General features: G+C 39.8%; 1 protein-coding gene across 16 annotated transcripts in view; it reads left to right on the top strand.

The window, feature by feature from the left end:
- The window catches only part of LOC117811190 (regulating synaptic membrane exocytosis protein 1-like), a 144,325-nt gene that overhangs the window by 110,150 nt on the left and 22,121 nt on the right, over nt 1-12,054 (top strand). For 9 of the 16 annotated variants that reach the window (XM_034681303.1, XM_034681308.1, XM_034681307.1 and 6 more), the window contains 4 exons: nt 3,585-3,750; nt 7,709-7,810; nt 8,407-8,466; nt 10,807-10,884. In XM_034681303.1, coding sequence (XP_034537194.1) covers nt 3,585-3,750; nt 7,709-7,810; nt 8,407-8,466; nt 10,807-10,884 — 406 coding nt within the window. The remainder of the gene's footprint in view (nt 1-3,584; nt 3,751-7,708; nt 7,811-8,406; nt 8,467-10,806; nt 10,885-12,054) is intronic. The other 7 variants (XM_034681314.1, XM_034681312.1, XM_034681311.1 and 4 more) reach the window with 3 other exon arrangements.

Here is a 12,054-nt window from a genome sequence, read left to right as displayed (position 1 = left end):
CACCGTCGCGCAGTCCCTTCAAGGCTGATCAGTCCCTCTATTTATATTTTTATCTTCACACCAAAGGAAGAGGAAGCTTTTTTTTCTAAAGCTTTTAAAAAATACAGGACACTGAGGAAAAATAGCCAGCTGCAGTTCTATTATTAGGCTAATCTTAAAATAGTCTGTAGCATCGTGACGAATGGAGCTGATGTAGATGCTGTTTAATGTGTACTGTGGTGAAAGGCTTCATGCTGGCATGCACCACATGTAAGGACTAGTAAAGGCTCTGTACTTGCCCTACTCTATGTAATATTAACCAAACAGCATTAAGTCAAGGTGATCCAAACCTATTGTGAATCTCCACCCTTATCAAGACTCACTTCTACACGGAGAGACCGATGAAGTTACTGGTCACCATTAATAGTTTGTCTTTTTTGATGTATAAATTTAACACTGACTGTGTTGTTTAATCTTTCTCAATATTTTGTGTGTCTCAGTAAAGTTAAGTCGTTAACTGTAAATTTGCCAAATGAAAATACCAAAATGGCACGGACCTGGGAGGGTTTAAATCAGGGGTGTCCAAACTTTTTCAAAGAGGGCCACATTTGATGTTGTCAGAATACTTCAGGGCCAGTGGCTCCTACTGTAACTTAGGTGACTTAGGAATCATAAAAGTTATATATGAAATATTCAATAACAATTATTTGACATTTTTTTCTCAATAAATCAGTAACTAGGAAGTCCTCAGTTCTCCACAAGCCACTTAAACATTAGCAAACTTGATCTTCTTCTGTAGAATGTTTTTCAGTCGGGTCGGGCAATGTGGGAAAAAATATTGTCTTGTTATTTTCCGATCACAATCTGGATTTCATCACACTTCTATTTCATGTTGTTTTTAAGACTTTTCTGACCAGCAGACAACATTTTAAGAACTAAATAATTCTTGTCCTGCATTCTGAACTATTTTTTCTGCACCAAATTTTGCCTTTTCTGCACAATTTCCTAATTTTGATCTTGTCTTGTGTCTTCTGAACTTTTAGTGTTCATCAAGAACATTTTCACATCATGATAAATACATTAATTTGAAAAAAACTGTCATTTTTAAGAGTTCTTGTGTTTCCTCCTAATTATATTCCTGCAGAATATCCAGAGCTTTGAGTTTATCAGAGTAGTTCATGAAGCTTTTTGAGACGTTTCTGGATTGAATTTAGTTTTGTTTGTGCGCTTGAAAGAAACTGCAAATGTTCAGATGATTCAGAAGGTGATTCATTTCTTTGCTATAATAACACATTTTAAGATGGAAGCTTGGGGCCATAATTAAATGGACATTGGGCCGCAATTGGCCCCCGGGCCGTACTTTGGACACCCCTGGTTTAAATCATATAATTTTGACTGTTATTGGGGTTTCTAGGCGTAGCAAACATTAGGGGCTTATCCCAAACTAATAATCACATCTACAGTTGTGCTCACAAGTTTACATACCCTGGCAGAATTTGTGATTTTTTTTGGCCATTTTTCAGAGAATATTAATGATAAGAGAAAAACTTTTTTTTCACTCATGGTTAGTGGTTGGGTGAAGCAAAATTTTTTATCAAACAACTGTGTTTACTCTTTTTTTATACCATAATGACAACAGAAACTACCCAAGAAACCATACATTCTGCCAGGGTATGTGAACTTATGAGCACAACTGTACTTAAACTATAAAAAATTGTATATGTATAAAATATTTTCAAAATGCTATATTGATGTAGTTTTTAAAAAGGTAACTCAACAGAGCAGCAACATTTAAATCTGCTGAACTCATCTTTTTAAGAACTCATAATAACAAGCGCAGACTTAGCCTAATGGTGAGGTTGCGCGCCCATGTAGTGGGTGGCCCGGGTTCGAATTCCAGCCTGCGGCCTCATTCCTGCTTGTCATTCCCCCAGTTTCCTACTCTATCCACTGACCTCTGTTCTATAAAATAAAGGTGTAAAAGCCCAAAAAATATGAAGATGATTGTCCAAACTCACCATTTAAAGTAGAGGTTCCCAAAGCGTGGGGGGTTGTGAGATGTTTTCCAGAATGTTTTTTTTTTTAAAGTGATCTAAAAATAGTACATTTGATCCATTATAGTAAAGAATATCGACAAAAATAGTAGCTAACCTTTAAATAAAACCTTGAAAATTGAAAATGTAATGAGTTTTCTGCCTTTCCTTTTTGTCAGATGACTCCTAAGTTTAGGGTTAGTGAACGGTTGATTATCAAAGCATCAGTAGCAGCAGGTTAAATCATAATGGCACAGGAAACACAGCCACATGCTCATATAGGTAGGGTCATTTTCTCCAGACCAGCTAAATGAAGCCACATTTAATCACTTTGAGGAACAGTGGGGGTCGCAAGTCTTTGGCAGCTATATTTTGGGGGTCGTGGGCTGATTTAAAGCATCAATAAAAGGAATACTAAAATGTGAAGAGAGGACTGTCTCTGCGGCTTGTTGAAACATGATCCATACAGCTGATTTCAATATAAGGAAGGTCTCTGACAGGGCAAATAGCTAATCATGATTAAGAATTTCAGGGTGGCCACTGGGCTACCCTCTGGCTCCACCACTGCCTGCGTTTTATTTTTTTACAAGTGGCAATCCACATCCCAAAAACAATAATCCAATAGAGCCCTTATATGCTAGTTTCATATTTGACAGCCATATAGGTATATGCTTCAGTGTGTTTCATGGTATCATAATGATACAACCATGTTTTCGACTGCTGATTGACCAAATACTTGAGTTTTGATTTCATTTCCTAAAAGTAATCATGGTGCAACTAATTTTGGTAGCCTGATTTACTTTGTGATGGACGGGTGAAGCCTCATCAATCTTTGGGACCTTTTTCTCTATTTGTGCTGGAAAAGATCAGATGCTTTGAAGCTTCAAACTCAACCAACACAATGAAGTCAGGTGGCTTTAAAACGAAGCACCAGTACACCTCGCTGAAACTCATAGTTCTGTTCTGAAATGTAAGAATAAACGTCTAAGAGGCCGGGGTGTTATCTAATAAAACTATCTGCATTTCGATGTACTGCATTTAATATTTTTACTACAGTACATGTTACAATTAGATGACCTCACTTTGTTACAAAGCCCTTAAATAAAGTATATTTTGCAGACTGAAAAGGCTAAAATATCTTTTCTGTTTGGTTGTTTGAGTCCAATATGTGCCGATCACGCAGTGAAACTCTCAAACTTTCTAAACTGTTAAACTGAATAAGGCGCTTTATGAAGCGCCTGTACCTTTGGAAGCTTTGGGCGGCACTCGTTAGGTGACATTTGATGTTCGATACAGGCTTTGAAACAGTGCAGTTCACTCCAGTAACTCAAGCTTCAGAGCTCCTGTCTCATCTGCATGTCTCTATGATTTACTAACAAGCTAACAATAAGTTACTGAGCACCCAGTATTAACTTTAACTTAAGACAAAATTTGCACATTGCTGATGAAGCACCTGTGAGAATGTTGAAGATGTACTCTGGCATCTTTACAAGAGTTCCTGAACGCTCATTCACATTTATTCATGAGTGTGTGTTTCTCTCTTTGTGCATGCGCGGGGTCATCCCCATCCAGCAGCAGATGGGCGAGGCAGGGAGAGGCAGCGGGAGCCCTCGTCTACCCTGGAGGTGCCGGACCAGCAGAGGACACCCGCCCATCACATACGTTCCCGCTCGGTGTCCCCGCACCGTGAGGAGCAGGGCAGAATCAGGTCACGGCCGGCCAATGTTCCAGCGCAGAGGTGAGACCGGATTCTCCTCTTAAAGGAGCAACGTGTAGAATTTCAACACCATTTATTTAAAATATGACAGGACATCTGTTTGTTCGGGGAAAACAGGCCTCCAGATATAAAAGCTAAAGCTGCTGTATAAACAGTAATGCACCCTTCATTGTCACTTCCTAAATGACTGATGAAATCCAACATTGACCGCTTCTTTGAATATTTTTTATTCAGTCTCCTCCTCCTCCTCCTCCTCCTCCTCCTCCTCCTCCTCCTCCTCCTACTCCTCCTACTCCTCTGGTACTTTCCATAGTCATATTTTGGCAGAGATCAGAGTTAAAGGAGATTACGTGTCTTTATAAACCTTGGCCCCTTTGTTACATATTTTATGGTCCTATTGACTATGATGGGAATAAAAAACAAAGTGTGCCACTTCCAGCTTTGTGCCCACTTCCATCAGACTCAGTGCGTAAGCTAGTCTTGACCCACCTCCAGTGCACTTATTTATTTATTTATTATAGACATTTTCTCTCCAACAAGTTCTCACTAGTGACTTTTTGATTATGTCATCTTCTTTTTGTTTTCAACCTGCTAAGCTTTGTGTTGTGTTTGCTCTGATACGTTTATAAAAATGAGGATAGATACAGTTCTTTGAAGTTGAATAGGATTTGAAAAGTTTTGAAAGTGCTCGTGTCTTTAACTTGTAGTTCGGCGGCAGGTTGCACTAACTACGACGTAATCTCTCAGGGGCCAACTGTATACGTCCTCCCAAAGTGCCTGCTTTGGCCACAGACAGACTCAGAGATTTTCTTTGTTTATGACGTTACAGAGGGGATCTCTGCAGAAGTTAGTAGACCTTATTCTTAAAACATTAAGGTGCTTTTATTTATTTGACCAGAAACAGCTGTTATACCGCTTCGTCCAAAGCAACCAGACCCCATAGACCCCAGGGAGCTACTTTACCTTGAAGAGCGAAGGAGATGCTGGAATACCACTCTCATCTTTTGTGTGTTTGATCAAGCTAAAACTTTAAAACACCCAATTCATGGGGTGCTATTGGCCTAGCGGTTTAAGAACACGCCATAAACAGAGGCTGCAGTCCCAGTGGGTGCTGGTTTGACTCCCTTCCCCCGCTCTCTGCTTCCTACATTTCCTGTCTCTCTTCAGCTGTCCTCTCAAATAAAGAAATTAAAAATGGTTAACTTTAAAAAAACACACAAAAATGTGCAAACATTGAACTGCTCTGTTTCTTTTTTTTGGTCTTAAGAGAAAAGGTTGATCACTGAAGGGAACAATTTCCCTCTGTCATGTGTTCAGCCCTTCAAAATAAAAGTCTGAGCCTGTCAGAATTAGCATTATTAGCACACTTGTCTTGTAGGACTACTAGAGCAGGGATGTCAAACATGCAGCCCGTGGGCCAAAACCAGCCTGCCACAGGTTCCAATCCGGCCCGCGGAAAAAATGACAGAGAAGACATTAACTGCAATTTTTCAATAAAAGAAACTACTATTTCAAATTTGTCCTCTGGGGGTCGCATAAAATCATAGTGCTGACGGAGCGCACCTTAATGGCGTTTTTTTTTCAGGGACTTTTTTTTAGAGCACTAAAAAATGATCCACTAACTTCTAACACTAGCTCTACACCCCTGCATACAACACTGTCCAGCAAGCAAACTGTTCATGCTGGAGCTGAGGGGTCCAAAATAATCAACTTTACCTTCTTCATTATTATAATCTCTGTTCTTTTGCAGTAAACATTACACTCTGTGTGTCAGGTCAATGGGTAATAGGGCTGTCAAAATTGCTCCAAAATTACGTTCGAATATTCGCTCTAGAAAATCCCATAGGTTCGAACCATTCGAATATCTATATTTGCGCATTATGTCAATAACAGGTGGATAAACTAATACAAGGAGACATAACTACTTGTATATGTATTTTTATTTAAGATATAACATGCCTAAAACATACCTACACATTACAAAACAAGTAAATGACCTAATGGTCTATACCGTAACACTTTTAAGACCGGAGACCTCTCGCTCGCTCGCCCCCCTCTCTGTGCTCAATGCGCTGAGTGAGTGCTGAACAAGACTTGTGCGAGTAATTAAAGGTCCCGACTCTTGTCCCTAATATAGGCAGGCTTCATTCAGTGATTGAAGCAAATATTATTAACATTAATTTAAGTTAAAAACGAAAAAGTAGTCCACTTACATTCTTGGCGCTTGTATAACAACAAAGAGGAAAAACTGCATTTTATCCCAGTGTCACTGATTGTCGGGCTCTTTTAGTCCACTGTCATTGTAGGGTCTTAGGTCTGACAGGTTATTTGCCAAAAACACAAGACAGTCGGTGTGAAGAGGCCCGATCTCTTTTTATTCACTGTATTCCCAACGGAGGAAAAGACGCGTTCAGAGCGCACTGAGGATCCGGGGACGGAAGGATTTCTCTCTGCCGTCTACTTCACACTGCATGTGTGACTCCTGTGACCTGTCCCTGACCCGTCATGCAGTGCGCCCACTCTCAAAGCAGCCGCCGATGTGTTTTGTTCCACAGTCGAATATTATTTTTCACAATCGAATCTCCGTTTTTTTTTAATATTCGAATATATATTCGAATTTAGAATATTCGTTGACAGTCCTAATGGGTAACATATGTGTTTGATGTGTTTGCAGCAGGTTTCAGGGCTTAAAGAGTCAAATATTTGGCCCACTATGAGACTCATCATGGTGAAAAATACAACATCTGTTTTTGTAAAAAAGTTCCTTAAATGTGACAATTTCAGAATGCACTTGTGCTCTTTTGCACTAAAACAAAGGGAAACAGTTTGAGTTGTTGTTATTTATAGGTTATTATGTTATGATTTAACTGGTCCGGCCCACTTCAGATCAGCTTGGGCTGTATGTGGCCCCTGAACTGAAATGAGTTTGACGCCCCTGTACTAGAGGCTGTAGATTAGGTTCAAACAGCAGACCTTACTCTGGGACTTCACAGTCAGGGATGCTTAATGTTGTTTTTCCTTATAATTATTACTGTTGTGTTCCAGGTTGATTCATGTCATCACTTCCTGATTGAAAAATAACTACAAAGACATTGAACAATGAAAAAGTGAAAATCTGGAGAGAGATTGGGCCCGTTCACTGTATTCAAGGGTGTCATTGATGCGGTGAAGTGTAATGTTTGACTCTTTTAAAGTTTCCTCAAGCAACTTCATTCATACTTAAATGACCACTCCATTAACTTTAAAATGGATGTTACTATTTATCGTTTATTCACCCTGGCGCAGGTTGACAGTACATCTGTGCTCTTACCTTAAACATTGTGCGTATAATTCTCAGTCCATTTACGCTATCCTAATTCATTAGTCTTTGAGGATCCTGACAAACTCAAAAGCTCCTTTGTGGATTTGTTCAGAGGAAAGTTCTGGTACACATGTCTTGTCTATTCAGCTCTTTCCCCACTGACCTCACTGGACACTGCTCAAACTTCCAACCCTGAGTGTGACGTCACAAAAAAATGTCCACGTCACTGGATCGTGTGAATACAGTTTGCAGCTGCAGCAATTTCAAAGCAGTTTGACCCGACTCATCGTTTACAAACTGTAAAGAAGCCAAAGTAGTCTGGGTTTCTGGGTTTAATGTTACGGGAAATCCCCTTGAGGCCGTGGGCGTCACGTCCTGATGTCTGATGATGGATATTCGTTTCAGGCCAACGTCAGCCTGGTGAGAAGACGTGAGTAAGACGCTGTAAGGGGTAAAAGCAACACGGCAGAGGGGGACGGGTGGAATTTGTTGGAAGCCGGCAAACAGAGTCCATCTACTAATGAAATGTCTGTCTGATGCAGAACACACAGTGCTGCCAGCTCTGCTTTTTACTGTCTGAGCCAAATGAGCCCCGCCAAGAGTCTGCTGCAATACCGCCTGACCACTAACCTGACAGAAGTAAACCTCTCTCTCCTCCCTCTGTCTTTTTTCCTCCAGGAGTCTGGACGACGAGCTTTCTTACACTCGCCGTTCTCGTTCTCCGACCCGCTACCATGATGCTGCCCGAGGTCGCAACCAGGACGACTACCTGGATGACAGGTGTGTGTTTGTTCCAGAGCACCATGTGTAGCGTATCTAATCACTCTGAATGATATCAGGATCACTTCCTGTGTTTTTTTTTAAACGCCTCTTCTCACTTTGAGCTTCTCCTGTGTGTGACATTGACAGCTTCTTTGTGGTACAGCTGGTATGACACAGCAGATTTATTGTGCAAAGCCATGTAATTGCTGCAGAGAGTGAAAACGCCTGTCATGACATTTGCTTCAACTTTTCTTTCTCAGAGAGGTTCAATTATTTTGCTTACCCTTGTCATTCTGAAAATCATTTCCTTGCCCTTTCTCTCTCCGAGTTTCCCTTTTTTTAACGGCCGCTTTCTTTGCTTCTCGAGCCAAGTTTGGTGCAAAAGCTATTTGTTGGTTGTCATATCATATAAAGTGACTTTGAGCAGTGTTAAGACATAACAGCTCTGGCATTTCTGAGCGTGTGTGTGTTGGTGTGTTGGTGTGTGTGTGTGTGTGTGCAAAGCAATCAGCGACAGCCTCTCTTTCCTGTTCACCTTCTTCTCCTTTTGCTCTTCTGGATTTTTGACTGTTGTTGATTTCCTCATGTGTCATCCATCCCCATGGTAACCACAGTGAGGTCATCATGATCCACCAATCAATGCGAGGCAAAAGTGCTGAGTGCCTCCACACCAGGTAAACCAGCCAATGACACGTTGTTTACATTTTGCTCCTGGATCAGCTGTAGTGTTTTTTCACATCATGTTGTCTCTCTCTTTCACTCTGCTGTAAAAAATGATGAGTCATTATAATAATATATAAAATGTAAACGTTACACGGCGCTTGTTCCCGTTAAGGAAAGATGATAAAACACACTAAATTATGAGCTGTGCTAAAATTATGAGGCTGGTGATGGTTTATAATTTTGTCAACAAATCCTCTGATAATATCTCAACATGTCTTCAATGATTGGGTATCAATTTCTTCTCACTTCTCCTCCAGTATACACTGTAATATAAGTTTGAAACTGTTTAAAAAGGGCAGATTAAATCATGCTTGTCACTAAAGGTTTTAGACAAACAGGAGTAAGTAATGCATCTGCTGGGGATCATTTTCAACTGCAGATTAATCCATCATTGCCTTTGTAGTAAGTATTTAGAGAAGCAGGATGGTGTATGTGGGATTCAGTCAAATATACTACTGATTGTGTTTACAGTAGATGTCTTCAGGTGTTATAAATGATGGACCAAAACCTATCTGGACCTGGTATTCTTTCTCCAAAATCTCAGTGGTTCCTAAACTTTTTAGTCCCTGAACTCAAAAATAACATAACCATGCCATAGACTGGAGACCCCCTATTGTTCTGAGGTCTGAGCCACTCCCGCACAGAAGAACTAATAGGCCAGTTCAGAAACCTACATAACTCTTTGTTATTTAAAAAAGGCTAGAAGCATCAGGGCTTTACTTTGTGGCAACAAAGTAAAGAAGAAATAAGATGATTATTTACGTGTTGTTACCTCAAATTTAGTAACAATTTTTTTATATATTTATACGACAATGGATAAAGTCTGCAATATTAGATCATTCTAAAATGCTATTCTCTTTGGAAGGCATCTCCAAACCCCCCAAGGGTCCCAACCCAATATTTTGGAACCTCTAGTCTAAGCATCTGCTTCATTGACACACACCTGACTCGAGTTTTAGGAAGTACTGTAGACCAGACGGGATGCAGGTCCAACGTGAGAGAAGTGTTTGAGCTAAGAGGGCCATGAAATAAACTTAACAAACCTGGTAAAGAGAAAAAAAAAAGAAGCTAAACTCAGGACCTATTGATAAAAGAAATAACCTGACCTGGACCTCAGTGACTCTAATAAAACATGGACCATACTCACTTACCCTGGGTCAGCTCTTGCGTCCATGTGACCGTATAGACCTCCTGATAATAAATGAACGTGTCACTGAATGCAACATCACGGCTCATTTCTGAGTCTTTGCATAAAAACTCATCTCTTTGAGAGACAGTAGTAAGATACAGTTTATATCAGAACACACACACACACACACCTTTTAATCGTGATCACTATGTTTTGGCATTTTCATGGGATTTGTTGACATAAATAAAGTGCTCATATATAAGTCAGCCCTTTTAAACACAGTGTAAGTAACGTGAGGTGGAAGTGGATGTATAAATAGGATCACATGCTGAATAGGAGGAGAAATAGCTGCTAGTTCAGTTGTAATGCTGCTTGAGGTCCACAAGAGGGCACTACAGGACCGTGCTTTCATTCATTCACACTGTGCCTCATTCATAGCAAACCTAACAAGTCAGCAGTTTGGCTTACCGGGTCTACAAAACTGTCAGAATTCACTCTCAGCCCTCTTAAAGAAATATCATACCCGTTCAGTAAAACATGTCATAGGTCTTGTCTCAGTTTAATAATCCCATACACATTGAACTTGAGATATTTAGATTCCTATAGTGCCTTTTTTACATTTTGGGTAGTCACTTCCACATACTGTTAATAGATCTCACAGCCAAAGAGGTAAGTCACATGCTCTGGAACACATCTGTCTGTCTTAGAGGCCTCTCCTTGTACCACCATTCATCTCTGATAGAAACATAATACAATGAGAACATTTGCTGTTAAACTTTCTGTACACACACAGATGTGTTTGAGGGAGATGGGGGCTCTGACTCCTGTCCGTGGAGATGAGAGCTCTAGCTGCTTGTATGCCTGTCATGTGCTGCTGTAGTTATACTTGCTTACACTGCAAAACCCACAAGCTTAGCCAGTGATTTTTACAAGGAGTGAGCTGTTTATAAATGTGTCAGATGACAATGTGGATGTTTTTAAAGGCATAACTCACAGCTCTGAAATGTGGAAATCACAATGCCTTTTTAAGTGTAAGAAACATGTTAGTGGGGAACGAGTGAGAGGCATAATAACATCCTTTATGGGTCATAAAATCACTGGATAAGTTCTCCTCTTCCTCCCATTTCCCTGTTTCTGTCTGCTGCATGCATGCTAACATCAGGAGACGTGTTAAGCTTAATACCACACTGCCACCTAAGATGCCACTTTTGTTCAACGGTATCCACAAACACAAAAAGAGGTAAGTCCACAGAGAGGGTCCAGTATGCTTCAAGACAAACATTTCATACCTAGAAAAGACTTCACAAATTCTATCTTCCTGTTTCACACTGATGACATCATCAATGTCAGTGAAAATAAAAACTCTGGGCTCCCTTTGAAAATGTTATGATCCTATATGTTCATGACAAAGCTGCAGTTTTGATTAGTTCAGCCTCATTTCTGTAAAATCATGCTTAGTTTGTCAGCTTGACACGACAGATGGCTATAAATACTACAATACCCATTAGCGTCAGAGGCCGTGGCTGCGGGGCAGAATCCAGTCACAGCGATGAATCAGAGCTGCAGAGTTGCATTTGGAAATGAACACACAGCCATGTTTGCTGAATTCATCCCAAACTGACCCAAATTCACTAAAGTGAGTTCATTGAAGCAGCAGAGTGTGTTATCATTCTTCAATTCTACCCTCTGTCACCAGTAAACAGTATACGTATGAAGCTTTGTGATTGGATATTCCTCTTTAAATATGCCCTGGATGAGAGATTTACAAAGGTTGCTACACTTAAAGGGACAGTTCCTTTTTTTAAAGTAGGGTCAGTAGTGAGTTTCCGACCCACAGCTCGGCCCCTTAATTGAGAATGATATTCTTTATACTAATCTCCAATATGCTTACAGTGCAAGACTTGAAAATAAAGGTGCATTTCACACTACACGTGAGAAGGTTGTGATCTCATGTGATCTCACTGTACGTGATCTTCTAGACGGGCAGATAGAAACTAGATAGAAACTAAAACTGAAACAAAAACCTAAGGTAGAACAGGCCTGTAAGGCAACCCACCTTTATTTATTTACTGTTGCACCTTTCATACATTTAAGCAGAGAGCCCAATGTGCTTCACAAAATAACAGAGAGACAGAAAACAACAGAAATAGATAGAAATATGCAAGACTAGAACAAGATAGAGCATAGTGAAATTAAATGCTTTAAAACAAAATCAAATCATAACAATAAAATCAATAAAATAAGATCAGATTAAAACCAGAAGAAAAAGAAATTACAATAGAGTAAACACAATAAATAAGAAAAATTAAATAAAATAAAATCAATGGTATTTATGTCAGATAAATAAAAAATAAATAATTACAATCAAATCAATCAAATAAAACCATTACAATAAAAACAAGAAAATGAA

Source organism: Notolabrus celidotus, chromosome 4, assembly GCF_009762535.1.
Source record: "Notolabrus celidotus isolate fNotCel1 chromosome 4, fNotCel1.pri, whole genome shotgun sequence".
Lineage (NCBI taxonomy): Eukaryota > Metazoa > Chordata > Actinopteri > Labriformes > Labridae > Notolabrus > Notolabrus celidotus.
This window is presented reverse-complemented; position numbering and strand designations above follow the sequence as displayed.